Consider the following 27,574-nt stretch of genomic DNA (forward strand, 5'->3'; position numbering starts at 1 on the left):
AATGATTGAGTATAAATTATTACAATTTATTTAAGCTGCATGTTTGATGAATTTGCCTGGCATTGAAATTGCACACAAAGTTTGTTATAGTTCACGGGAGCAAATGTTATGGCATTCAGCTGTATTATGGTAAATTTACATTGGTTGCAACTATACCACTGCACTTGCAAGATGTAATTAAGGATCAAGTTTGATGGTCAGTTCATGCATTTAACTTTCATGCAATTGTGCTCACCACTATAAATAAAGTTGTGCCGCGCAGCTGTGGTACACATGTTATGGTACTTCACTATAATTACTGCAGAATATTTGCCGGAATTCCAGAAGAATGTGTAAACACAATGAAGACATTGGCAAATGATCAAAGGTATTGGCTGTGCAGATGTTATTAACCAGAAAAAGCTGTCTGCCATTAGGACATGAAAGGGTGTGCAGTCTGGTATGACTATTGTGATATTTTGAGCCAGTTAATGCATAATGCCATTGTAATACCTGGAAATATGATTGTGAGTGTGAAGCTGCTTCTTGTCCTGTCATGGCTTGCAAGATTTTTCATTTTCAACAAACCAGTTTGTCAAATATGTAGGTACATCCTGTCAATGGCGTAGCCAGAAATTTATTTCAGGAGGAGGGGGGGGGGGGGTTCCCACTGATGGCTCCTTCACCTCGTTTCTCTCTTTATCTCTCTCTCTCTCTATATATATATATATATGTGGAGGTTGTACACCACTCAAAGACAAACTCCCTGGACAAGAATGCTTTAACAACGAGGATGCACGTTTTGCAGCCACTTCGTATCAAATTATGCTATCATCCTTATGCGATCTTTACAAATTATGGTACTAAAAAAAATTTTAATTTTGTTTATGAATTGATGCATTTGTATAATGTATGTCGATGACCTAGCCGGTACATGACTTGGAAAAAGGAACAGCGCTAAAAATGGGGCCCTACAAAAGCAAGACAGCACACTATCGTGTGTCTTCTCGTTTGCAGGCTAGACTTGTTGCAGCCCAGGTAACAGTGGAGATCGCCTTTGTTTTCCAGCCAGACCTTCTAGTGAGTTGTACAGCCATGGCTACGTACAGGAGAGGGTGGGCACTATTTTGCAAGCTTCCTATCACTCAGTCGCACTTTCAGCGTTGTGGGCATGCTATATTATTCTAGATTTAAAAATAAAGGGACGAAGCTTTGCGCTAGAACTTTGATAGTATCATATGATGCAAGTTTCACTCACTTTTGGTGACCTGCTGTCTGACTTGTTTGAAGAGATGCTTGGAAGTAACTTGTGATCATGGTATTGTAGTGATTACGCGACACATATTGCTATTTGATCAGAGTCGGGAACTGATGAGGCAGACAGTCCGAAGCAGGGCTGCTTCCTGTTTAGAAGCCTTTGTGAAAATTATGGCATCCATTGTTCGCAGTAAAATATGGGCAGCTGCTGCGAAAGTGTCTCCTGACACCCGACCGACACATTTAGTTAGGATGGGCTCTCCGCAGCAAGCAGCACGTGGTAGGTGAGCCTCAGCTAGGCAGCTGGCCATGGCTGTCTGGTGTTGAGCCATCGAGCAGTGACAAGACGCTCTCTCTATGTCCATAATTATCTGCCAACTTTGTTTTTGACACCTTTTTTGTGCGTCCCTCCTCTCCCTCTCATCGTATCCATCACCCCACTCCCCTTCTTAAAATTATTTTCCTTTAGTCACTGTCATACTCTTCAACCTTCACCAGGTTGTTGATCGGCGTGGCGGCTGCTAACATTCCTATGTTTCTGTTTGTGTGGCCTTTGGGGCCATTCTTTTACCTAGCCTCCCACCTGTTTGTCATGGTGGTTTCTTAGCTTCCTTGGCCCAGCACTCCCCGTCCTTTATATATTTTGCCTTGCGCAAATCAGCATTTTTTTAAAGCGAAGCTTTCTTTTTTTGAAAGTTTGCATGTCCGGGGTTGTTCAGAGTGTGTAGATACATAGAAGAAGTGTGGCAGAGAGGACAGAAGGTGCGAGAAATTCGTTTGGACCTTTGCACCGTGTCGAATATGTACAATGCCATCTGTAGCTCCCTGACCATTGATCGCTCCACTAGCCTCTTAACAGCTGTAACTATCTGTGACCCCCCGCAAAACTACTGCAGAAATTACAGCGCTTACCTTTATACTATACCTATGTCCAGAGGGAAGCCAGATAGAATGGTAGAGATGAGGGGGGAGAGTAGGCAGAGAATTAGAAGAACCAGTGGCAGTCGCGAAACGAGTGATTAACAGCCTTGCCACTTGCTCACAGTTCCCATACAAGGGGAGGGGGGGAGGGGATAGAGAAAAGGTGATGTGAGAAGGCAAGGGAACACTACTACTACAGAAACGACAGCACTTGCGGGGAAAGTACTGCGACTTGAGATAGAGAGAGACATAGAGAGAAAGAGAAGTGGTTCGGTGTGAAAAGGAAAGGTTCGTGCTATCTACTGCAACCCTTGAGGGGGCACAGCTCAGCACCACATGACAACCCTCTCCTCCCCCTTCGGACTTTCCCTTTCATCCACATTGCTCTTTTGGAGCCCACCTCCTGAAACTCTCTGTTCCGTAGGAAAGGGGGCGAGAGGTTTTCGTCAGAAAATTTCCTAAGGGGGGGGGGGGTTGACCCCCTCCCCTGGCTTCGCCAATGCATCCTGTTGCAAACGTGTGAAGGACACTTTTCCTGTTGCCCCAGAGCTTATCATCTCTTGCACAATAAAACTAAAATCACTAGACATTCTTGACAGTGAGATCAAAGGCCTGTCTTCCTACCAGCGAGCACAGGTGATCAGAGCACTGATACATGAGGGCTGGCATGCTCTTGTGACGGGAGCAATGACCTTAACATCATGGCGATAGACTACACAAATATCTTTTTTTTTTTTGCACATGTGGAGAAAGATTGGTCTGATCTTCTTGCATGTTTAAACTGGTGTCACTCTATGTTAATATTGCACATACCTACATATTACAGTAGTGGACAAAAAGATATATATATACCTACAAACCTGCCAACTGTCCCAAATTTTTTGTAATGTTTACGAATTTGGCCATTTTCTGTGATTTTAGGAATGTTGCGTCAAGTTTTATAAAAAAAAAAGCTTTTAAAGGTGTTGATGAATTAGGTGCTGTGAGATGGCAAAAAATGCCTACAAGGAAGAAATTGCGATGGTACCGTGCTATCTTATTGTGGCAGCACAAGACAACATATGCCAAAGGGTACTAGCTTCTAGCAAGCTTATTCAGACAGTTTCCTAACGTACGCGATATTGGTAACAGCAAAGTCATTGAAAGACTAGAAATGATGTGTGGCTTGTCTTCTTTGCTGTCCCAAGTTTGTTTCTGTTTGTGTGCTGTGTCTAAAGGTGAATGAACCATCATTAATAAAGTGTGTACATATCCCATAAAAGATGTGCATTCAGGGCAAAATTCAATAAAAACATGCGCGTCTACGCCCCCTCCCCCTTCCCCCCTTCCACACAAATGCACAGCTTGTCATGGACACAAAATATTTATGAATTTTTAATGTTTTTCAAGTTGGCAGGTATGTACCTATGTTATTAAGCTAGCATTTGCTTTCTTTGATATTGTCAAGCAGGATGTACACTGTTGCAGCCAGAGGGACGTGTAGATGGAAAAATGTTTGTGTATTGCTGGTGTCATATAGATTCACTTTCCACTTTGTTTCCACTTTGTTAATTTCATGGTGCTCACTGTTGCCTGCATTTGTGAGTTTTTGTGTGTGTGCGTTTCTTTTTTCTTTTTCTTTCTTCCTCATCATATATATATTAAACCTGCAATAGCATGCCTAGCCTTTCGCTTGGTTAACTTCTCCCTTTCATCTTTATGCGTTCTCTCGCTAGCATGCTCATATTTTCGGACATGCTGGTTGATGTAGCTGGTTCTCTTAGGATACATTCTTGGAATATGCAAGTCACGTGTATGGTAGGTAGGCTGTGCAGTGCAAATAATGTGGCGGAGAGTGTTCAAGAGGCTATCATGCAAGGCTAGGGGTCTGGCATAACGCAACGGCGACTTTCTGAGTACTTTAGCTCGGAAGACCCAAAATGCAAAATATATCTTCTTGTACATTACTGTACATGCCTGTCACACAACACACATGGTACAAACTTGGCCAAATGAGTCTCCAAATAAGCACTGTTTGAGATCGTGCTCTAGTGCAACAAGATCACTGCCTTTTTGGTGGATGGTTTTTTGATGCTCTGAAAAGAGTTGTGCTTGCCTCAGACACTTGCCTCTGTGCTGGATACTGGTACGTAGTATATTGCTAAACAGTCAATGTGGTATGTAGGATTAGGTGTAGCAGGTTTATTTCTTTTTCTTTTGAGTAAAAACAGCGACTATATATTGCTCATGTGTGCTCTAACAAGGATTATTATTATTATTATTATTATTATTATTATTATTATTATTATTATTATTATTATTATTATATGCCTTATGAAGGTTGCTGCACCAGGCATCTAAGATGATAAATGTGCCTGCCTTCTTTTTATACTGAAAGCGGATGCATTTGCATTACTTTTTTTTTTTTCTTTTTTTAAGGAATTGGAGCGCTGCAGAGGTAGTTTGAGATCTACAGTCTAGGTTTTGATTTGAAATCACCACTGAGTTGCATGTCTCTTATTCCATTTTTTTTTTTACGATTTAAAGAACAATTAGAACCGCAGTCGAGGGGTACAGATGCATGATGGCAGGCCCTCGTAAGTGCCAGTGCGTATAAAAATGTAGCTTCGCCTTTAACTTTGTTCTGGAGGCACCTTTTGGTGCATAGAGATGAGGATAATTTCAAATGCCATCTTAAATGCAAATCATGACGGAAACATGTCTTAGTGTTGGTTATAATGTGCTACATACATATTTTTCTGCACTAGTAATCATACATCCACAAATTGTCAACATACGCTCACTCTGGCTGTCTGTTGAAGAGTGTGGAATGGCATGTTTCATATAGTCCAGTACACATTCGTGTTGTTCACTATAGTAGACTAAAAGCTACGAGGTCCAAGTGCGGTGACGTTTGAGAACTGCTGCGTAACTTTGATAAGTGGTCCATGAATAAGCACTTTTTCATGACTTTGTATAGACTCTTGTTTTGTTTGTTGTTTTTAGTGATGGCCGCCATGTCTGTTGTGTTTGATGCAATCTCTGCCACCTGCAAATTGCTGGTGCCTTTTAAAGATGCAAGACCAGACAATTGCATGATTACTGTATAATATATACCTGCTGAATCATCTGAATTTCTCTGTTAGCATGTCTGGCTAGTTGTTAACAGCATTTTGCTGTTAGGTGAGCACTCAAGCTGTGACATGACACTCTTTGTAGCAGGTGTTTTGCTCCAGTACAAGTGTGCCATTTTACTTGCCCTTGTCGCTGGTGTCCCAACCACTTGTGTTGAAAAAGTTAACCAGTTTCACAACGCAGTATGGCGGATCAGCAGCTGTGGTGTTCTGCTGCTGAGCATAAGGTTGCTTGTCAGATTCTCTGTCACAACACCCACATTTCATTTCACCCACAAAACACCTGTGGACTATGCTTTAGGTGCACATTGAAGAACTCCAGGGGTTGAAAATTAATCCAGAGCCCTCCACTATGGTGTGTCTCACCCTCAGCTTTTGTGCTGTCTTGGTTGTTGAACCCCATGATTAAAGAAAAATCAGTTCTGCCACTTACATGTCCACTAGTTTGTGCACAGCTGTGCAGAACTGAAGCCATTCTTGAAATTCTTTCAATTTAGTGGTATGTGCACTGTCATCCTGCAGAGAGTGCGTGAACTGGCACAATTCTCTGTTTGACTGCTTCTGTATCTGCAAATTTGCATATGATAAAAATTTAATTTACAGTTTGAATGTGGAAATTTCTTCATGCTCATTTAGTGCAATTGTTAGAACAAGTGCGACATTTGAGAAAGGACATTTTACATTATAAGGAGATACATTAACACTAGATTCAGCTGGACAAAGTTTGTCCAAAACATTTTCTTACATCGCTGTGGGAATGCGTAGTCAAAACACAGACTACATATTGGCAGTGATGCTCCAGCGCAGTAGATTGCTAGACCCTATATCAAAGCTTTGCACTTATTATTGGCCGTATCTCTCATACTTTTTTTCACTACAGTAAAACCTTGTTATAAGGAAATTGAAGGTAGTGCCAACATTACATCCATTACTTTGTTACAACAGATGTCTACCTTCACAGCTGACGTTGCCTGCAGGGGCAGCAGGGGTGCATATTTTGAATTCTGCCGATGCTACCATGTAAGAAAGTGAAAGGAGGAGGAAAGGAGGCGACCGCCGCCAAGAGGCTTCGAGTACTATCAACGTGCATGTGGTCATGTGACCAGGCTGCCGCCGGCCATATCACTGGTGCTTGTCTGGGTGAGGTGGTGTCAGGGACGAGTGCATGTTTACAGCTGTTCCAGTGAAGTTCACGTTCACTTCTTTCAGCATGGTGTGCACTGCCTTTCGCTTTAGGAGCAGGGGAAGCAGTCTGTACAGTATGTTTCAGAAAGGGTGTCTCTTCCTTTTTTCGTGCTTCATTTACCTGAAGGAATTGACGTTTACTTTGTGGTTTAGACCTACGAGATCATTTAGCATGTGAAAATAAACATAGAAGTAAACAGAGACCTCGGGAAAGCACCAAAGATTATAATAAGGCCGGCGGCACAGGATCTCCAGGGAACCCAAGGGGCAGTGGGGGGATTAAAGCTGGGACTAGGGTGGTCCATAGATTGGGGCTCCCAAGGCCAGAGCATGCCGGTGGTGTTTGCCTACAAGATTGCTTTCCACAATAGTGGAAAGGGGCTTATATACCCCTGGCACGTGGAGGCCTCGATGTGTCCCCAACTCGTGGACTACTCCAAGTTCCAGCTTCGGTGTCCTCATGGCCTCCATGGTGTCCTAAAACGCCACCAATGTATACTAAATAATGACGCATTGTTTACACTTAGCACTTGCACAAATCTCATTTCCATTGTGGCTTGGCAGAAGAGACTGTGGCTTGCGCTGGCAGCTCAATTTGCATGCCCAGGAAGAACTACGAATGAAGGGAGAGGCGAGACCTTTTGGAGCGTCCTCTGGAGAACTGCTCCCAGGGGAAACAACTTTGTGATGGGGAGTGTATGCACTGGTGAAAACAGCCAACCAACAATAATAATGTGACCCTGTGCATGCCAAGAGCATGTGAAAGGCCCTTGACAGTGCTCGGCTCCTTTCCTCCTCACCCTCTCATTTTGCTCTCGTGTGTGATAGTATTGGCGGAACTCTGAATACATGATAGGGGCAGCAGTGAGCTGCCACTGGGTAAGCAGAAGCTGATTCAGAAGTCTGCAGTGCATCACAGAAGTACCACGAGAGATTTTCTACTGCATCTTCATAGGTGACAGGACTGCTTTCTCTAATACAACAGCCAATGTTAAACCATTTTTGGCATTGTGTGTGCAGAGTTAGTGGTGCAACACGTCGTACAGCATGTCGGGAGCATGTTGATGGGCCTCTGTTAGGCTCTGATTTTGTATAATGCTTGTCACTGCTGGCAGATTCATGAAAAGCCGATATGCCGAGCTATCATTGAGAGCATTAGAGCAGCAAAGGCTGTATTATGCAAAGATTCTTTTCCTATGATTCTATTCATTTTGTATCTCCCGTCAGAGCAAGTGGCTGATACTGGCAATAGCGAAGATCTGGCCTCATGCCAGCCAATGATGAAAGGCAACAAAAATTGAAAATAAAGAGTGTCCTTACACAGTACTGCCCCTGCAGTTGTACTTTTGTAACAATTCATTTTCTGTTACCATATGTTGCGTCGAGTGTCCAATAAATAGTTTTAAAATATAGTCCCAGGATGTGAAAAAAATTCTTCACTGTGCCTGTGTAGCAGTTTATTGCCGCTGCGGTTGGACCGCAGACCATATAGGTTAGATGATGCAACATCTACCGAAGTACCTTACCTCCATGTGCCACACACTGTACTGTTTGCGTTTCATTCCTGTATAATAGTGCCTGACTCACAACCAAAAGACAAAAAGTTCTGCATACACAGAGCTACAGAGTGAAGTAGTCAGCAATGTTGGCAGAGTGCAGTCGTGAGGCCAGTTATCCAGGTAGCTGGCAATTCGTGGAAGTATTAGATGCTGTGTTATAATGATGTTAAATGCACAAGTTCCTGTGGGAATACAAGGGGGAATTGTGACTACTTCATTATACACATTAATTTCTTATAAGCCATTTTATTATAACAAGGTACAAACATATTTGTGGCATATCATGTGGGAATGCTACATTATGATGGCATGTTAAGTTCTTTTCCCACTTGCAATTTCCAGCATGCATTAATATTTTCCCCACCTGGGTTGGACATCACAAACAAAGAGGTCTAGTGCATAGATCACCCAGTATGTGGAGAGTACTTTAATAGCACAGGGGTCATAAGTAACTAAGTATAAATGGGTGGCCTTCTGCTGGTTGCATTTTTCAGCTTAGGAGCTGAAAGACTTAGCAGCTTAGGAGCTGAAAGCACTGCATTCTTCATCTGAATACAAAATACTCCAATGAAACACACCATGGGCGTCGACTATGGTGGGGGCTTTGGGGACCCCCCCCCCCTTTCCCCCCGGCAATACCGAAGCCTACCCACTCCCCACCTAACTTGTCATTGCCAGCGTTTTGTCACCCACATCATTTGAGGTTTCTGTTGACTTTCCTCGACCTTTCCAATTAAAAATTTGTTGTGGCTAATAGCTTACTGCATCATTGTTGGTGCAGATGGTCACGAATTTTAATTCATACTTTGCTTTATTTTTGCAAATTTTGACAATAGGAGAACAAGCGCATTAGAAGTACCAGCGGCGGCTGCCTCATCTGTATTTTCTCATTTCAATATTGTTTTAAATTTTCACGGTAAACACCATGCACATATGCAATATATTTAAGTATATACAAAGCACAAAGTTTATTATATTTTTAAAAAGAAGGAGGTAGCCAATGAACCATTATTTCTGAAAGTAGGGATAGCTTATGCCTAGAGAATGACTATGTTGCTGTACGTTCAACTCACTTCAAAATGCTTTGCATGCTTTTTTGACCTTGAAAAAAACCTGTAGACTTTAGTGACCCCTTGGCAGAGCCTTTTATGAAATGCATGTGAATGATATGTGTCTCAGTATCGCTTATCTTTCCAGTAAGCAAAGCTAACGACTCATTAAAAAAGCACTTCTAGTAATTTATAACATTTATTAGAGATGGAAACATCGCGACTTGCATGCAGAGGTCATAAATATATACAGGGTGTCCCAATTAAGGGGACCCTGAAACGATTTTGAAGATTTTCTACAAACTTACTGAGTCGTTAGAGTAGGTCCTTCTGATCATTAATTGACGCATCTAAGTGCTCCGCGTAAACCGTGTAATTTATTATAAGGTTTTAAAAATGCACATCGCTGCCGATCGCAGCACACTGCTCGGCGGAATTTTAAGCCGCCCCTGCCCATATGACCGAAATCACCCATATGACGTCAATGGGGCGAGCTATTCGATTGGCTGACCAGGGCGCATGATCAATAATTTTTCCAACTTTACGGTAAACAAATGATGTTCGTAGTAGTTGGAATGTTAAGTTGTTTTTATAAAAAGAAATTAACATAAAGAGAATGCACAAAAACAATTTTTCAGTACACTTAAGCACTTCCGGCACACGGCAAGTGTCGTCTACTTGTTTTACAACGTGCTCCGTCTTTGACGAAAGCTCCGCCGTCAGTGTCGGCATTGGTGTCGGTTTGTCTTTTCGCGAGCGCTATGATTCGACTTTCTTGCGTTGTGGGCTGCAAACGTAGCGACTGGCAATATGTAAAGCTGCGACATCGTGTCCCTCTGCAAGCCAGTAGACGAGCGGACTGGCTGCAGCGCATCGGACTGCCACTATCCGATCGGCGCCAGGATTTGTGCGATTGCGGCCGTCACTTTACACCGGAAGATTTCTAACGAAAGAGCGTTTCGCGAGTCGGGTAAACGCAAGCGCAAGGGGACAGGGCCTGGCCGTGTCCCCTTGCGTGTCGTTTCAGGGGATGAACATAAGCGCAAATGTGGTCTACACGGTGCAGCCACCTGGTGGCATAGAGCTCAACCACACACAGTAGCAGTAACAAAATGTATTCTTCTTTGCTGCTGGTGTAAATTTTTCGCAGGAGTGTAATCGTTAATACGTTGTTTTTGTAAATGTTTAAAATGTTTTACACTTGGCTAGAGCAGTATTAGCTCTTTCTTTGGCTGGTTAAGCTCTGCGCCAACGGGTGGCTGGACCGTGGAGACCGATCAGGCAGCTCACGTACGTGTACGCCAAAGTTCCTTAATCAGCTTGAGTTTGTCTCCACCGTTCCGTCGAAATATTCAGGTAGTCTGTGATTACTGGTGTACCAGACACGTTCGGCGCTACGACAGAATGCTCACAATGCACGCTGCTTCGATAGCTTTCGCTTGGGGTCGACGGCCAAGCGGCTAGCAGAGAGGTTTCTCGCGGGTGGGGGCGGGCTCCAAAACAACCGGAAGTGGGCGATGTGACGTCGCATCGTGACGCAGAACCAGTGAAGGCGGAGCTTAGCCCCGATCGCTCGGCGAACGAGTTGGAGGAAAAGCATGGCTAGGGAGGAGGGTAACTTGTAATCGCTTGTAGCTCCGTTAATACGTAACGCTTCACTTAAATTGTGCTGCGAATGTTCTACTTAAGCTGTACCCTACGCGTCTACAAAATTTGTCCGAACCGTTTCAGGGGCCCTTTAAAAAAAAAGAGCAGTGCGTTACTCGAAGAAAACCTAGTGTATATTGTTTCCAGTGCAGTGGAGTAGCTGCCAGTAATTTTTTAGTTACTGAGATATAGTTAGGTAACTATAATTATCTAACTAGAGATATACTATAATTATCAAAGTGTCAATGAGGCATTTATAGGCACAGCCAAGGGACATCAAACTGCGGTATTTTCAATGACATACTGAGTGCTAATTTTTTACGGCTGATAAAAAAACCCTGTGAAATATGGCGAATACCATGTGACTGCGCTCCCACCCACATCATAAAGCAGCACCCTCAAACGGGCTCCTTTTGAGTTAGCGGCAAGAACGAAATGAAGGAAACAAATAAAAAAATCACCGCCCAAGCACTCCATACATATGGTTAACCAACGAAGCTGAAACGTGCGCCGCAGTGTTTATCACTGGGTTAATCCCGACGGTTCATTAAACGACGGCTTGGTAGGCTGCCGGATCCTCGGTACGCAGTTGCTGCTTGTGCCCGGGCTGCAGCATCGTGACGGCGTAGACGAGCTCGTTCCCGGTTCTGTTCACAACATAGCTGATTGAAAACTACCTGCTCCTCAGAAGTACATACGACGTGTGGCCTACCCATTTTGGGGCTGGAGAGAAAGTGCTGCGCACCCGCTCGGCTGTGACGCAGAGCAATGATGGCACTACTGGCGCAGCCAATCGCGTGCCTCTCTTCCGCTTTTTTCTTCGTGCATTCGCATGAGGTTGCACCGTACGAGTTTTCAGCGTACAGGCGACAGACAAACAGATGGACAAATCGGCTAGCCATATACAGCTTCACTGTAAAACATCATCATCAAGCTAGTACCTTATCTGCCACACATCAGCCAAAGCAACACATCATGTTTGGTGTTGGAAACAAGCTGTGATAGCTGTTGTCTTAGTGTAGTGTTACGATCGGCCTGTGGGGGCTGCGATCTTTGAAGAAGCGACCTCCGAACCCTTCCCAGCCCGCCGCGACGACTCGCTTTGTAAAGACAACAATGCTCAAAGACGCCGGCATGTCTAGCCATGTTTGGAAGACCGAGTATTGTTGGTCGATTCGCTGTCGCCTTCACAGTTTGCTTGGAGCGAGGCAACTCCTGGAAGGGGATATTTTGCAGTGCTTTCCCACGGGCCCCAGAGGTCATCACAGTCAATGGACAGACGCCGCGGCTACTGACTGCAGGGTAAGCTCGGGGATCAAGAGGCGCCTGCTCGGGTCAAGACCCCTGTCTACAAGAACCCTCTCACCTCGGTGTGTTCAGTGAAACCAAAGTGCAAAAGTGAGTGTGCGAACCCTCCCCCTCAAAGCCGGGTCGACTCTGATGACTTTGGACGCTCCCATTGGTCAAAGGTTGAACGGCCGTTTTCCCTCACCTAGGGATCTAGGGAGGACAGAGTGTTTTTAAACAACCGTTTTGCGGCTGCTCATTGTGCATTCTTTTTCAATCATGCTAGACTGATGAAGTGTAACGTTCTCCACCCTTCATGTAGATATTGTAAATAAATCCCATATTTCTCGTTCTCGATGAGAACAAGTCCCTCCCTTCAACAACATCCTTAGCGTGGATGAGTCGGATGACGGCATGGGCCAGCTACCACCTATTGCATGCCCGACCCCAACTCTTACAGTAGATAAAGTGCACCGCTGGTTCTTTTTTACTACAAAGCCTATCACCACAAAAGCGAATTGACAATGTCAGTGCAAATGTTCAAAGGTGCGTTTTGTTTCGTCCCAGTCGCCATGTGTTTCTCTAATGAGCAGAAGGTAAAAAATGATCCTTGCGTTGGGAGCTGAAAATGACAAGAGGAAGGCCGCAAATATATAACAGTCATGGAAGTGTGGCGGTAGACCAAATGCGTCGGATGACGGCATGGGCCAGCTACCACCTATTTCATGCCCGACCCCAACTCTTACAGTAGATAAAGTGCACCGCTGGTTCTTTTTTACTACAAAGCCTATCACCACAAAAGCGAATTGACAATGTCAGTGCAAATGTTCAAAGGTGCGTTTTGTTTCGTCCCAGTCGCCATGTGTTTCTCTAATGAGCAGAAGGTAAAAAATGATCCTTGCGTTGGGAGCTGAAAATGACAAGAGGAAGGCCGCAAATATATAACAGTCATGGAAGTGTGGCGGTAGACCAAACGCGTCGACTAACATAGAAAATGATGAAAACCTGATACAAACCGGCAGCTTCAAGAAACAGCGGCGTATGACTCCATCTTTGACTCCTAGCCAATATTCTAGCATTTATGGTCTCAAACCCCTATGCTAGCGTGCGGGACACGGCCACCCAGACACCAATTTCCAAGTTATCAGTTCGGACGATTCTAAACGACGACCTTTCCCCCGTACCACCTTAACCGGCACCAATACTTGGAAGATAGGGACCTGTAGAATTGTATAGATTTCTCTAATTGGGTCCTCACAAAACCTGATGACTCACTGGACTTTTTGAGCAACAACATGTGCACAGATGAAGCAAATTTTCTCAGAAACGCCTAGGTAAATTTGCATAATGCACATTGTTGGAGTGACTACAGCGTACACTGGGCAAAGCGCAATCCGCACCAGTACCAGTGGTTGTTTAATGTGGGGTGTGGAATTTACGCCGGTGATAAAATCAGTCCCATCTTCTTCGACGTTGATGTTATGTTGACGAAATTCGTGAAGGAGTGGTGCATGAATTTCTCAGCGAAGTCCCACTGTCACGTCTCCCACATTTGTGATATCAGCAAGATGGAGCACCAGCACACAGCAGCAGCTGAGCACGAAACTGGCTGGATGAGACTTTTCATGCGCAATAGATTGGAAGGCACGGGACTGTAAATTTGGCGGCTAGGTCACCTGACCTCCCTCCACTTGATTTCGTTCTTTAGGGTTATATGAAAGATCGTGCTTACATGATTAAGAAGGACGTCAGATTAGCTCAAGACAAGGATAACGGATGTCTGCCATAAAATTCGAGTGTCGGTCATCAAGAAAGCCACTGAAGATGTGATAAAGTGGACTCAGTACTGCGTAGCTGCAGGAGGAGACCTATTCAAACACATCCTCTAGGCAGCAGCTGGTGTTCAACGGCGCTTACGAGTTCATAGATAATAAGGGCACACTGAAATGTGATGTATATATATATATATATACATTTTCTTTTGTGCAGGCATCCCGATTGCCAATTCGGCTCATTCAGAAGTGGTTATTTATTGAATGCATCGCTTTTGCCTTTTCTCAGCACATGGGTCGCTGCCCAGTCTTTTTATTTTGCTTTTATTTTATGCCCTAAACCTGTTTTTGCAGCATGCATACACTCTCATGAAAACTAGAACCGTCTTTAATTCGACTTTGGTCAGAAGCAAGTTTCTGGTGTGAAATATAGCTGTGCGCACTCTGTTGATGCGATGCGAGCGAAGTCGGGATTTTGAAACATGCTATGCCCATTATATTGCTTTTCGTGTTTTGCGCGTGGTCAGAGCGGCGCTTTAGCCACGTTATCAAGGGGCTTTTGTTATCAATATGATCAGTCGGCTTTAAGACAAGGATAATAAGTGCGACTTAGAGAGGAAGGAATAGCTAACTGGAAAGATGCGAAACATGCTGTTGGTGCTCCTTCCGTACCATCATCAAGGCTATGCGCTGTCTCTTCGGGTTTGCGACAGGCAGTGCAGTTGCTTTCAATCAGCTTATTTGAGGGCACTGCCTTATGATGTGGGTGGGAGTGCAGTCACGTGGTATTTTTCATATTTCGCGAGGTTTGTTTGCAAGTTGGAAAAAATTGCGCGCGATTAGTATGCCACTGAAAACACAGCAGTTAGATGTCATTTGGGGGTGCCTACAAATGCCTCGTTGACACTTTGCAAATTAGGACAGTACTTCTCAAATGAGGTAATTGCAATTGTTGAATTAAATTTCAGGAACAAAAGAAAACTGGCAGCTACTCCACTGTACCAGAAACAATGTGCACTAGGTTTTCTTCGAGTAACGCAACTGCTCTTTAAGTCTTCATGCATGATAGTTGGGGCACCCTTTATAGTTCACTCAGTAACCGAAATGAGGTTAAGCCGGATTCACGTGAAATCAGAATCAACAGCAATCACACGCAGGAGCGCTTATACTCGGACTCACAGATAAAGAAAAAGAGAGAGAGAGGGGCTGCAGTTTCACCAAAAAGTCAAAGTAGTGTTAGTGATAGCGAAGTATACAACAATTACATGAAGGAAGATTACATCACTGAGAGATGCCAGATTCTTGCTGGTGGGAAAGGACTCGGGCTATGAAATCGAACTGCCTCCTACTATGAGGTCTTGTGAATTCTCATATAAGGCCGTCTTCAAGGTCACACGAAGTTTCTTCAAGTGCAAGAAATATATGTATATAGGGTTTGGAAAGCTGGTCAGGGCCCAGCAACCCCCCCCCCCCTGGAAGACAAAACTTTCTGCCTATGAAACACACAATCAAAAAGGACTTTATTCTGAATACATAAGCAACATGTTGCACCAAGTCAAAAAACGCAAAAGGTTAGTTCTTGAAATAGTTCCTTCTTTGCACCACATAAATTGGTTGCCGCATGATAATAATGTATATAAAATAAAATCTAAGGCTTGTTTAAAGTTATCTTTTTACATTTGGGGTGCTGGGATTGTATACAGTAACAAGCAGATGCAACTTCAACTGTTCTTATTAAGAACATCTTTAAATGATGTTGATTCATTCGAAGCCCTACTTAAGTTAAACTTAAATAGGCTTCGGATGGATGAATGCAAGTGTGGTTGTTTCCATTCATGACATACTTTGCATCTGTTTTGCACATCAGTTAAATGTGCAACTAGTTCCAGAAGAAAAATTATTGTGCTATGACCTCATTCCTTGCATCACTCACAGTGTAAAGTATTTTGAGTTTCCAGAAATGTTGAAAAGTTCTGGTAATTCAGTATTTTCATGTTCGTGCTTGGCCATAACCAATGTTCAGACAGTTTGCAGCTGGTAATAGCTACGATCTGGTGTGTTTATCTATTCTCGGCAACCTCCTGCTCTTTCTTTGATTGAAACGACCAATATTCCTGAAAGGCATCACTGAACAGTTTCTGTGGGCCGTGTTGTTTTTGAAGTATACAAGTATTTGCTGTTGTGCTGTAAAGAATGCAATTTCCATAATGTTTATTGTTGTATTACTATAATTATGTTATAGTATTATAAATTATATTATTGTATCAAACTATATTGTTTAAGTCCAAAAATTTTGCAATATGATGAACTATTGTTTCTGACGATTGTAGGATTTCAACTTATGAAGACATAACAATGCCCAATCGCTCCAATTCAAGGACACAAGCCAATTTAAGGATTATTCTTAGACATCTTTGGTGACGCGTAGCAGTGCATTTACAGATTGTACATGTTTAAAAAAAAAAAAAAAAAGCAAGGGCGGTTAACTTTATTACAACAGCTTTCAACCATGTCGGCCAGCTTTAGGGTTGGGACTTGAGGCATTTCCATGAAGAGAATACGAGTAACTGAATGCACTAAATCACTCTCAAAGTATTGCCGGGTAGGCAAGTAGGTTAAGCTTCATTTCAAGGGATTTAAAACAATGTACAATGACAACAGAAGAGAGCACATTGGTGCCGCATTCTTTTCCGCCCCAATTCAAATGCCGTTTTGCAACCTGAAAAGCAGTAGCTGAAAAAGTGTAGAACTGCATCCCAAGCCCGAATAGGACCCAATTCTTGCTCTGGTCCTTTTGCTTATCAACATTCATCTAAAGAAACAATTTTCTGAAGAATGAAGCTTTATTCTTGGTAACACCACCCATGTAGAAATATGCAGTGGTGCACATTGTCAATACACGGAAGTTGTCTTCATGCAATATTCGTGCATTACTACTGACCCTATTTAGTTGCTGTCTCTTGGGCTGCATTCTTCTAGTGGCACATTCTTTCTATTCTGTGCCATTCCAACTTGACACTTGGTTGATGATGGGTAGAAGGCTATTTGTTAGCTCATAGCGAGTGCCATCCCAGTCAAAGTGAGTAGGTGGAGTCTTTTCATCGTCATCAGCAAAAGTGAAATGTTTGCTAAGCTCAACAGCCAGGAGTGAACGAACCAGCCCAACTCCACCTGCCCTTTCTGGTGCGGGGTGATAGACCCTCCCTGTGCCAGCAGGCATGCAAAGGTGCTGTGGCGTAAACTCAACCTTTAGTAGGTTGCCTGCATGGTTGTGTAGGAGGAAGCCTTTTGAACCTGGCTGTTTACTTTCTTCTGGCAATTGTACTATGTGCGTGAACACGAAGGGCAGGTCATCGCAGTGGACAAAATTCATCTCCCGACCACATGGCGAGATGAATGGAAACTCTGCTTCATACTTCCCAGTGTCATTATGCCGGAGCCGGCGAAAGAAGAACTCCAGGAATTTCTTTTCTGTAAAGCATAAAGGCATGCTGTTTAACATAATGAAATGATTGAATATAATGCAATGAATATAATGAAATTCTATTCAGCCATCTATTAAAAAATACATAAATAAACAATGTGCAAGTTATACACGAGCACTATAAAAGGTAAGTGATGGATACATCCAAAGGTACTACATACAAGTTGATAGTGCGGTATTTCTTTTTCCTGCAGAAAACTGCATGTGCAGTGATGGCGACTTGCAGCAGATTTGGTGCCGCAAGTTGTCAGATCGAGCAAATATGCTGGCATTAATTAAAGAAATAACAAAATGCTTTTAAGTTTAAGCATATACAAAACCAGTTAACTATGTGCAAGCTGGAATTGCTTCCAGAAAGCTATCTCGAGATAGAACGCATTCCCATAACTGCATGCATGCAAGCAACAGAAAGTCGCTAAAAACTGAAGTGCGAAAAAAAAAAAAAAAAAACCGAATCTGCCAGGCTGGCACGATCACCAATGCGTGCAACGGCGCGAATCCGCATGGGACAGGCGCTCCAAAACTCTTTCAGAAATCGGTTACGTAGCTTCGCGGAAGCGTGCATTCGAAGTAATCGCGCATAAATGATATCTTGCATCCACTTTTTACATTCTGGTGTAAAGTTGTGGTAGTACGAACTGGAAGTGTGAAATGTAACTGGCAACACCAAACAAAATTTGTGGTAGCAGGTAAGGACGCATGTGTCGCACGTTATGGTGCGTGTGGCAAATGCGTGCTAATTTGTGATACAGCGGTTTATAATGAAACTGTGGTTAAAACCACAAATCATACGAGCTCCCAAGCTGGAAGCAGCGTAGGGCAAAAGAGCAGCAAACAACTCACTTGCTTAAAGCAAAACCTCTTGCGAATGCCACCCGATTATACTATAACTACATATTCGGCACAATAGATCTAAACTTGCTGCGATAACTGATCACAATACCTTTGAAGCATGACGTGAAATTCTTCATTCTGGAATCGTCTAGAAAAAGCTGCATGCCAGAAGACAAATTGTGAACACAACTTATTCTCATTAGGCAGCTGTTCTACGTGAGAATAGGGCGTACCATTCCTTGATGATCAATAAAATAGAAGTACTCCCTCGAATACTCTTTCGTAGCCTGGCCCTGTTCATAATGCAGGTTTCTAAGGATGCCGCGACTTGGCAGTTTACGGTGCAATTTCCAGCATAAAGCGCGCCACCTAACCATTCTTCTCGGTTGTGGTAAACGAACGATTTAAACAGCTGCAAGCAGTTTAAATTATGCAAAGCGTGTGTGCGCGGCTTCCGACCACATGGATCACGCTATCACCATGCTATCACGTTGATCACGCTTGGAAGCAGCCTTTAAGTAAACACTTAGTGTAGCATACAACAACCTGCATGCAGAACGGTAGCACGAGTACAAAGAATGCCACTGCATACAAATAAGCGCGCATGTAGCAAAGATTTTATAAAATAGCAAAGCATTTTTAATTCAATTTTATTTACTACATCTTCAAATAAAATATTAGAAGATATATTATTTAGTAATTTTACGTTTAGAACATAAAAAATTTATAGACGTCACTTTATATATCGTTTCTGTGCAGCCTGCCATCTGGCGGTTGCAAATATTTTCGTGGTCAGCTTTCTGAGCTTTCGTTACCTGAAGTTTTCTCTATGCCGTGCGCTACATCCACGGCTGTTACGGCTGTCCTGCGAGGCGGGCGAGCCTTTTTTGTTTAGACCAATCACGCTGCAGGATTTTAAAACCGTCGTACAGAGGGAGCAGCTGTCTGCAGTCAAAGCAAAGCGCTCTCGGTCTGTATGTGGCGTTCCACAACTAGAGTGGGATTAACATCGCGTGCTGTGTGGGTTATTCGGCGTCGTGTATTTCTCTGAGTTCTTTGGACACTTCGACGACGTTATCGTCATGTCTCCATCGCGTTTGACACCGTAAAAAACCGAATGGCGTGACGTACCAAGACAACTTTAGCGTATCATGCCTGGTCAACTGTTCATGTGCAAGAGGCCAAATTTTTGTGTAGGATTACCTTTTGATTTCCGGGACTAACGACGATGGCCAAAGCAACAAAGCGAGCATGGAAACTTCGTAAGTAATCTTTCCAACTATACGTTGTAAGCAAAGCGTAAGCTTTTGCTGCAAGTGTGACATTTCTTTTGTCAAAATATTGTATATAATATATATGCAACGGCACCATTCATTGATTCGTTGTACGCGAAGTGATCGGTGACCATGGTTCATTGCATACGTATTATTGATTACGTTGCCATCGTTCTGATCCATAATGGCATATTTTTTCGACAAACCCCGCACGTAACATGAAATGTTATTCTGTGAATGCTTGCGAATGGCTGTTCAGCGCCGTAACTCGCTACATCCTGGCGCGAAGTTTTAAAGTGTTGTTTGCAAGCGTCTGTGGTGAAGTATTTATTTCCATGATACCTGTGATATGATGGCCGCACAATACAGCTGTATTTAGTGGGTAGTTTATAGTGCAACCGGTGTCCACGAACTTCACTTGTTACCACCTTCACTTAGGCCCTTTCATTGGGTACTGCAGTTTTTGCACTGGCTTTATAGGTAAATTTCTGAACCTAGTGGCAGATAAGGTAAGCCGGGAATTGTAGATAAGTAGAGGTCGTTAGCGTACAGATTTATAGGATGGCTTCATTTGCCCAAGAAAGTCGTTCGCACTTACAACGGAAATGAAGTAATGAAAGTAACGCAATTATACATGCAGTGCATGAAAGCGACATCGTGCAGTCGTCTTAGCTTTTCCCACACATTTCAATGGCAGTAAATTATTTTCGGTGTGCTTCGATCAACGGCTTAATCTAGCTTTTGTTTAAGCGCAGTGCAAGGCTGGTGCGTTTGATCACTGCGGTGCATCGCTTAATCCGTGTGAAAACTGAGCTTGACGTGCATTTATTTTTGTCTGGAGGCGCGTGAACGTTCATGTCATTCATACTATTATATTTCTTATTTATTTAATGTGTATCCATACACGGAATTGAAAGGAACGCGAATAGAGTCAAGTTTCCCAACAACGAAATTCAAAGGAGGCGGCATTGTCCTTTTTCTGCTGATCCGTAGCATGTCTAAGTTAACATACGTAGAATTCTGAAAGCAATTTTTTTTTTTTTAAGAAATTGTAGCCTTGGGCCGTCAAGTGACATTCTTGCAGCAGGTGAACCCGCATGTCGACCTTATGCATCTGATGCTTAGGAAGGCATGTTCACATTCACCTGTTGCATGTGTTCTTTCGTTTGTATGATACCTTTCACGAATCACCGCTTTGCACGAAACGAAGCATACGAAGTATTCACATCTTTTATGCATCTCTTGCGAAATTGGCCATCTTGCGGGTGCTATTATGGGCTCGTTTTCTCGAGGGACGCCAAAATTTTAATTTCATGTATGCGTAGTCGGCTGGACAATTGCGTGTGTGTACATTTTATATATATATATATATATATATATATATATATATATATATATATATATATATATATATATATATATATATAATGCAGAAACAAGACGACCAACTTTTGGAAATATGTCTTTACTTAATGTTTGGGCTGGTGAACCAGCCTTCGTCAATATTCTGACGAAGCCTGGTCCACCAGCCGAAACGTTAAGTAAATAAAAGTTGGTCGTCTTGTTTCTGCATCGTCGGTCCAGCGCGAAGACATTAAGACGCCATATATATAATCACACCTCCCCATACCATATATGCCCATACCTGCAGCCTCCCGCGTTTTCCCGCCTTGTAGTCGCTGATCGAAAATTGATGTGCAATAGCGTTGCAAGCCAACTGACACCAGTGATTAGTTGCTTCTTGAAAACAGTGGTTTGACTTCACCATATGTACATTGTAATACAGAAGTGTATTGCTTGGAAACACTTTATGGCTAGTTGCTCTTTTATTGCCAGGGCCCTTTTCATACCAAGCAAGGCACCGCACACATGTGCATTCAACCGCAGAGGCACGACCATAAGCATATACGCCGAGCAACGTGCAAACGTGCTGAATGCTTGGTGTGAACTCTCAATACAAGCCGTGCTAGGCCGGCTTGGACCCATGCATGTAAACCAGTAAAGGAAAGAGAGAAGATTATCAGTTTTCATGTGATATTTTTTGCATCCATGTATGCAGTTTTTTTGTGTCTGAATGGATACGTAATGAGTAGTCCGAGGTTAGCCGTGCCGGGGCTTGCACAATTACAAAAATGCGGCTCTCACATTGGGTAAATACGAGTACAGGTCTAATACAGATGGATTGGTACCCACTACATGTCATTTTGAACCGCAGTTGACATCACTTTCTCGCTAGGGTTTCCTGCTTCGCTCACGGTCGAAAAGTTGCTGCTGCAGATCGATTGCTGTTGCTGTGCCGCTACACTCGATCAGCAGATCGAGTAACTCTCGCACGGGCAGTTTCGGTTTTAGCCCAAGTCTATATTTATCAAAGTTTTCGATATAACACGAGCTAAGAGTGCTTGAAATTGACGTGTGTCACCGATCAATTTACATTGGTTTCTGTCTTCATCAATCCTTACGCACAAGTGCCCACGTGACCGCGGGATAACGCTACTGCGATCGTTTATTACATCAACCTGGCTCATGGGTTGCGCTGTTCTGATTCAATGGGACTTACCCGTTGCATTTGGTCAATTATCAGCTGTTACAGTAAGTGACACCTTTCGGTCAATCACGAACTGGCTACGTAAAGCTGCCGTAGTTTATAGTACTCTTTTGTGATGATTTATAGTGAATCTGCTGAATAGTCAAGAGCCGAGATTCGATGAACCTTTGCTGCATCAAACCGGTTGGGCGTCGATATCTTGAGGGACAAATGACTGTGCAATACATTATGACGGCACGCCTACTCAATACGCGTACTAATTTTGATCACTAAAAGTCAACACGGCGGCTCTCGGATTGCTTCTTTATATGGCCAGTCTTTCAGCGCTGTCAAAGACGCCTACCGGGCCACAGTGAACTTGTGCAGATGCGCATTGTGCATAGAACTAGCCGCACGCATACTGCGCAAGCACATAAGCTTTCGCGGCCTGTTAGGCGTCTCAGATATTACTGAAGGCCGCACGTTTTTACGCTTGCAGGGGCCAATGGCCGTATTTTGCAAGGAGTCTTCTGCTCCGATACTATTCATTCCTTATCCGTCCCACCTTGGTGATTGGGGTAGGAAGGCGTGACTTCGTGCTAGACAATGACGTAGGGAAGTAACAACAGAAAATAAAGAGAATCGTCGCAAAACACGTCCCAAAGGAAATACACCCGACCCACCCCCGCCGCGTTTAACTTCGAGCTCCACTTTCGTAATTTTTGAAGGTGCCATTTAGGAACGGCACTGCACTAAAATTAGCGTAAAGCAATAGCGTCACCGTTTGGCGCACAGACAGTACAAAACAGCGAGGTGGGCGTGGGAAACCGCATACGTTCGAACAAAGATAGCATACACATACTGACTGGTCATCAGAGCCTGGCAGCTGTCGTCTACACCCTTTCCGCTCTCTCTTTTCATCGCCGTGCATTTCAGCCACGGTTGCAAAGAAGAGTGTGCATGACAGCTGACAAGTTCGTCGCCTCGTTCACACACGAACGGCATGCAGTGTGGCCACTTTTGTCCTGCTCTGCTCGGTAAATGGGGCGCACACGCTTGCCGAGACACGGTGCGCACTCCTTATTGCGCCTTTCTTCGTTCAGTAGACCGGCGATGCTGGCTGATGTCCGTGGACTACCAGTGGCGGGCACCCGCGGATCTTCTGGAAAACGTCATGGGAAAGAGGCATCGAGTTACTGTGGTGGAGGCTATGTCTGTCGCGTTGCTTCGCCGCTGCTCGTGCGCGGAACAGCCAATGTTTGAATGGTCATGCGAAGCCGTCGGTACTAGCAGCGCCTGCTACGCCATTGCTGTCACTAACTTCCTCTTTCGTTGTCTTCGCCCTGCGTTCAGAAGAAGTGAGCAGCACATCTGGTTGTTATTCTAGACAGTGTCAAATTCGGCCTTGTTGGCCTTTTGAGCCAATCAGAGAGGCCGTAGCAGCTCCGTGGGCCAATCAGAGCTCACAAGACGGCGAATTCGACAATATGGCGGAATTTGACAGTGCCCAGACAGAGCGCCCCGTGGACTATCGTAGTATACGCGGTGGCAATGATCGGATAAGCAGATGCTTGCAATGTACAGCACGGGTTTCCGTACCACGTTTACTAGAGGGCCACATGGCGCTTTAGCCAGCATAGGAATTATCGGTGGTATACTTATGTATTTGTCTAAACTTCGTCCTTCTAACTTCAAACAGCCTAAACATAATGATCGATGGTTAGTGCTATACTACTCGGACGTCTAAATTTAGCGAAAGGGTCGATACATACGGGGTGATCGTTGTTAAAAAAATAACGTACACGATAAAAAATAACGTACAGCGCGAAGGACAGGGACCGCAAGAGACGACATACACAGCGCTGTGTACGTCGTCTCTCGCGGTCCTTGTCCTTCGCGCTGTGCGTTATTTTTTATCATGAATTAACAACTGGCCCAAGCAACCACCCTAGTTCACATCGTTTTAAAGTTTTCCAAAATTTTTGAAAATCGCCGGTGACAGATAATATAATTCTAGTCCTTGAGTTGGAATATTCGGAGACGTGGACATTACTTGCACAAGGAACCGAAACATATATTGAAATGATGAACAAGAAAATATCTAATTGACTTAATTAATTGCTTTTCGGCCTATATTGCAATTTACAAATTGTAGCCGGTGAATTTGCTAGGCGTATCCACTTCGAATGAATTTCCAGAATGACACCACTTTGGAGATATGCGCCGTCAAACTCGCCATAAGAATGAACAGTTTCTCCACTTACTTTTTTAACATAATGCTATTTTATGCATTGAAACACATAAGTAACCGGGACGCCCACGTATTTCGTCCCACACTTAGGGAAATATCTCGAAACTGTGTCATACTGGAAATTCATTTCAAGTGGATACGCCTTTCAAACTCACCGGCTACAATTCGTAAATTGCAGTATGTGCCATAATGTCATTAATTAGGCTCATTAACAGGCTCTTCGCATTCGGAACGAAGCGAAGAGCGGCGGGAAAAATGTACGACTAGAGTTCAACGTGTGGGCTGACGGTTTGCAATAATACTGTTGCGCATGCGCGAACACGGCTGTCACGAGCACCCTCTACAAGGAGGTTAGATTCGAGAAGCAGACGAACAACCAACGCAGCCCTAGCGCGCGCCTTGAGACGCCGGTTTGTGGTGATTTTGATCGCGGTCCTTTCGTGAAAAGGGCGGCTAGTTGTGTTCCGTATTGTGCACATTGCTTCACTGGCAAACGGAGCACGAGTGTATTTCGGTTTCCGTCCGAGATCCGGCGAGGAAAGCAGCATGGATAAGCGACGGCCGGAGATTCCATCACAGCACACAACTTAATCGTCCCTCACAGAGCTGGTTCTCATCGCGCTACTTGCGGCTACTGAATTGTCATAATTATGCCAGCGCCGCGAGGTTATTTTGGCCTGCAAGTTTCGAGACGCCCTTAAACGCAGCCGAATTTTGCCTGAAATGTGGAAAGCTCAAGATGGACGAGGACAGGCAGAGCTTGCGAAAGCGTAGTGTCAATCAGTTGTCGCTTTCACGTAATTGTAATAAATATTATAAATTGGTGTCGAAAGTGCGCTTCATATGACAATCAGCGCCCAGCACTACGCCACTGAAGTGTTCCAAACATACCATCCGAGTGCAGTTGGTGTCGCCAATGGACAGCGCCACCTTTTCCTTCTTTTTTTCTTTTTGACATAGGTAGGACATAAAGCAATAAAATAACAAGACCGTGGTGGCGCAACCCACCGCCCTGTTCCAAAGGGGACGCTCATAACATCCATCCACGCATCCAACCGTCAATTACTCCTGCTGATTTGTCTTTTTTTCTTTCAGTACAAGCTTTAAGGTGACGTCGGGGGTGGCGGCATCGCGTCCGTCTGGACGTTTCGCGTGCAGAATGACGCGATGAGCAGACTGCTTCACGAGCAAAGAGTAAAATTGGAAACTCTGTTAGGGACTCCTGCGCGGGAAAATATTATTTCTAAGCCAACGCCATATGAAAAGAGTTCGCCTTACACGAACATGATAGTCGCCGTATGCATGTGGTGAGGCTGCAGAGCTCTTTTTGCGTTCAGCTCCCTGCACCTTTCACACCTGTTGTTTTGCCAAGTGGCAACTCGCCGTTTGGATCGACACGCATAAGCGTGCCCTCGAATGGTTCTTGGACTTACAATGCATTCTGACTGCCGGCTGTGGCTGATGCCGTGGTTTTTATGGCCTTCGTCGAGAGGTAGACGCAACGAGCAGAGCAAAAAAAGTGGGCGGCAACGTGCTCTTTGCGGGGCGTCGCTCGGAAATCCCCACGATCTCCCCGCGTGAACAAATTTCGAGAATTGAGTGAACGTAAGCTCTGCCTGCATCCGGGGTTAGCTGCAGGATGTCTTCGAAGTCGTGCGACTTTTCCCTCTGACCTGCGCTCATTGGGACGAAGTTCGCAGAGCTTCGAGACAGTGACGCGTGTGCCTCCAAGTGTGGCATTATTGAAAACTCTTTGTGCGGGCATGTCTCTCCGATGGCTAGAATTTCTTTAGTGCGATGGTTTCCGGCCGTGAGCGTGATAAGTTGCATTGCCTGCACTCCCAGACTGCCGGTCACACCTTCCATTCTCTACCACGGCCCGGTTTGGCAGATTGCGCTAAGCGGGTGGGCCGTCCACTGTCTCTCGCACTCTGCAGACGTGTCCAGCCCTTGTTGCACAAAGGCGTGCAGCGATGTGTGGCTCTGTCCATTGGAAACAGTGTCTGCATTCACTCACAAGGTACTCCCTAGGAACTAACACTGTCGACCTTGATTTGAATAAAAGCGAAGTAAAACGTCTATTTGTTGGTTGTTGGAGAAGTATGGGAGAGGCCTTTGCCCTGCAGTGGGCGTAACCAGGCTGATGATGATGATGATGATGATGAAAACGTCTATTTCAAAAAATTTCATGGACGAGTGCTTTTTTACGCACCGACTGAGACTTCATCGTAGATATCGCAGAAAAACAAAAATCTAGTGTTTGGCATATTGGTGACTTTGTCAAGACAATAAAATCGCTGTGATCCTTGCTTCGTGTTTGTTGTTCTGCTCAGCATCGGAATTAGTGTACTGGTGACTACATCTCCGTGAAGAAGGCTCAGACGCTGTCTCTCAGTGTAAAAGGGCAGTGACATTTAATTACTGCATCGCAATGTATACATTAGCGCTAGTTTGCTGATCTTATGGCAGTTTTCGTCATTTGCTTATGCGCAGTACACGGCGTATAGGGGTATATTTTTAATTGTTACATCGCAGCTTGGCTGGCAGGACAATGTGGAAGTCGTTGAACCTTACAGCTCGTGCTTTGTGGTGTCGCGGAGTTTTTGACGCTTGTGCAAACGGTAACGACAAGCGACTGACTGAATTCGTTGCTTATGGCAGCACACAGCGCACTAGCACGGGTCCATGCAGCGCAATACTACTACTTACTATACTACTACTAATAGTAACTTAAACTAACTCGTTCTCACGCCTTTCTTGGTTATCCGGATAGAATTTGTATTTTCCTGATTTTTGAAACATTTTTGGCAATAACGACACGATTCTAGTGCTCTTTCGTGTTGGATGGGCCTGAATAACGTAAAGCTATTCCAACATGTTTTTATTCCAAATTCGCCATTAGCCCTCCGTGATACGTCAGAATGACTCTATCCAAGCCCGTTTGGACGGAGCCCGAGCCATTTCGAGCTATCACGAAGGGCTAATGGCGGATTTGGAATAAAAAAAGCACACTGAAATAGTTCTACGTTCATGGTTATATTGCGCTCAGTTTTACAAACACGATATTAAGGAAGGACAGGACGTGGACGGACGAAGCGCAATAAACGCACTATGTAGATACAGCTTTAACAAGTTCACAAAACTAGAAATACTGCACTTGCTCATGCCCTGAAATTTGGTGTAGCCCAACGTGTCGATGGCTTCTTCTACTGCTTGTACCACCGCTTGCCTCGGGACACTGTAGAACAGGTCCTTCACGTCGATTGAAAAACAAGACGTCGGCGGGCTACTCTTTAGTGTTGCAATAACTTTGTCCTTCCTTAATATCGTGTTTGTAAAACTGAGCGCAATATAACCATGAACGTTCACCAACTAGCCCCCTTCATTGCTTTACTAAATGTTCTACGTTATTCTGTTTCTGCATTGCTTTTAAAA

At 44.1% G+C, this 27,574-nt stretch overlaps 3 protein-coding genes across 4 annotated transcripts in view; 2 read left to right on the forward strand and 1 right to left on the reverse strand.

The window, feature by feature from the left end:
• Positions 1-7,867, forward strand: part of LOC142565819 (AKT-interacting protein-like) — a 45,815-nt gene extending 37,948 nt beyond the window's left edge. For both annotated transcript variants that reach the window (XM_075676360.1, XM_075676368.1), the window contains exon 10: positions 997-7,867. In XM_075676360.1, the coding sequence (XP_075532475.1) occupies positions 997-1,167 (171 nt within the window). In that variant the 3' untranslated portion in view covers positions 1,168-7,867. The remainder of the gene's footprint in view (positions 1-996) is intronic.
• Positions 7,868-16,593: 8,726 nt separating this feature from the next.
• On the reverse strand, positions 16,594-18,611 carry LOC142565835 (UPF0598 protein CG30010). The gene is made up of 3 exons (XM_075676382.1): positions 18,321-18,611; positions 18,197-18,245; positions 16,594-17,240 (listed from the first exon to the last, which is right to left on the reverse strand). Exons 1-3 carry the CDS (start codon positions 18,462-18,464, stop codon positions 16,762-16,764), a joined length of 672 nt encoding a protein of 223 aa, XP_075532497.1. The 5' UTR covers positions 18,465-18,611; the 3' UTR covers positions 16,594-16,761.
• A 313-nt stretch (positions 18,612-18,924) lies between these two features.
• kat80 (katanin p80) overlaps positions 18,925-27,574 on the forward strand; it is a 200,997-nt gene continuing 192,347 nt past the window's right edge. Inside the window, exon 1 of the mRNA XM_075676416.1 lies at positions 18,925-19,349. Within this exon, the coding sequence (XP_075532531.1) occupies positions 19,316-19,349 (34 nt within the window). The 5' untranslated portion in view covers positions 18,925-19,315. The remainder of the gene's footprint in view (positions 19,350-27,574) is intronic.

Source organism: Dermacentor variabilis, chromosome 1 (genome assembly GCF_050947875.1).
Source record: "Dermacentor variabilis isolate Ectoservices chromosome 1, ASM5094787v1, whole genome shotgun sequence".
Lineage (NCBI taxonomy): Eukaryota > Metazoa > Arthropoda > Arachnida > Ixodida > Ixodidae > Dermacentor > Dermacentor variabilis.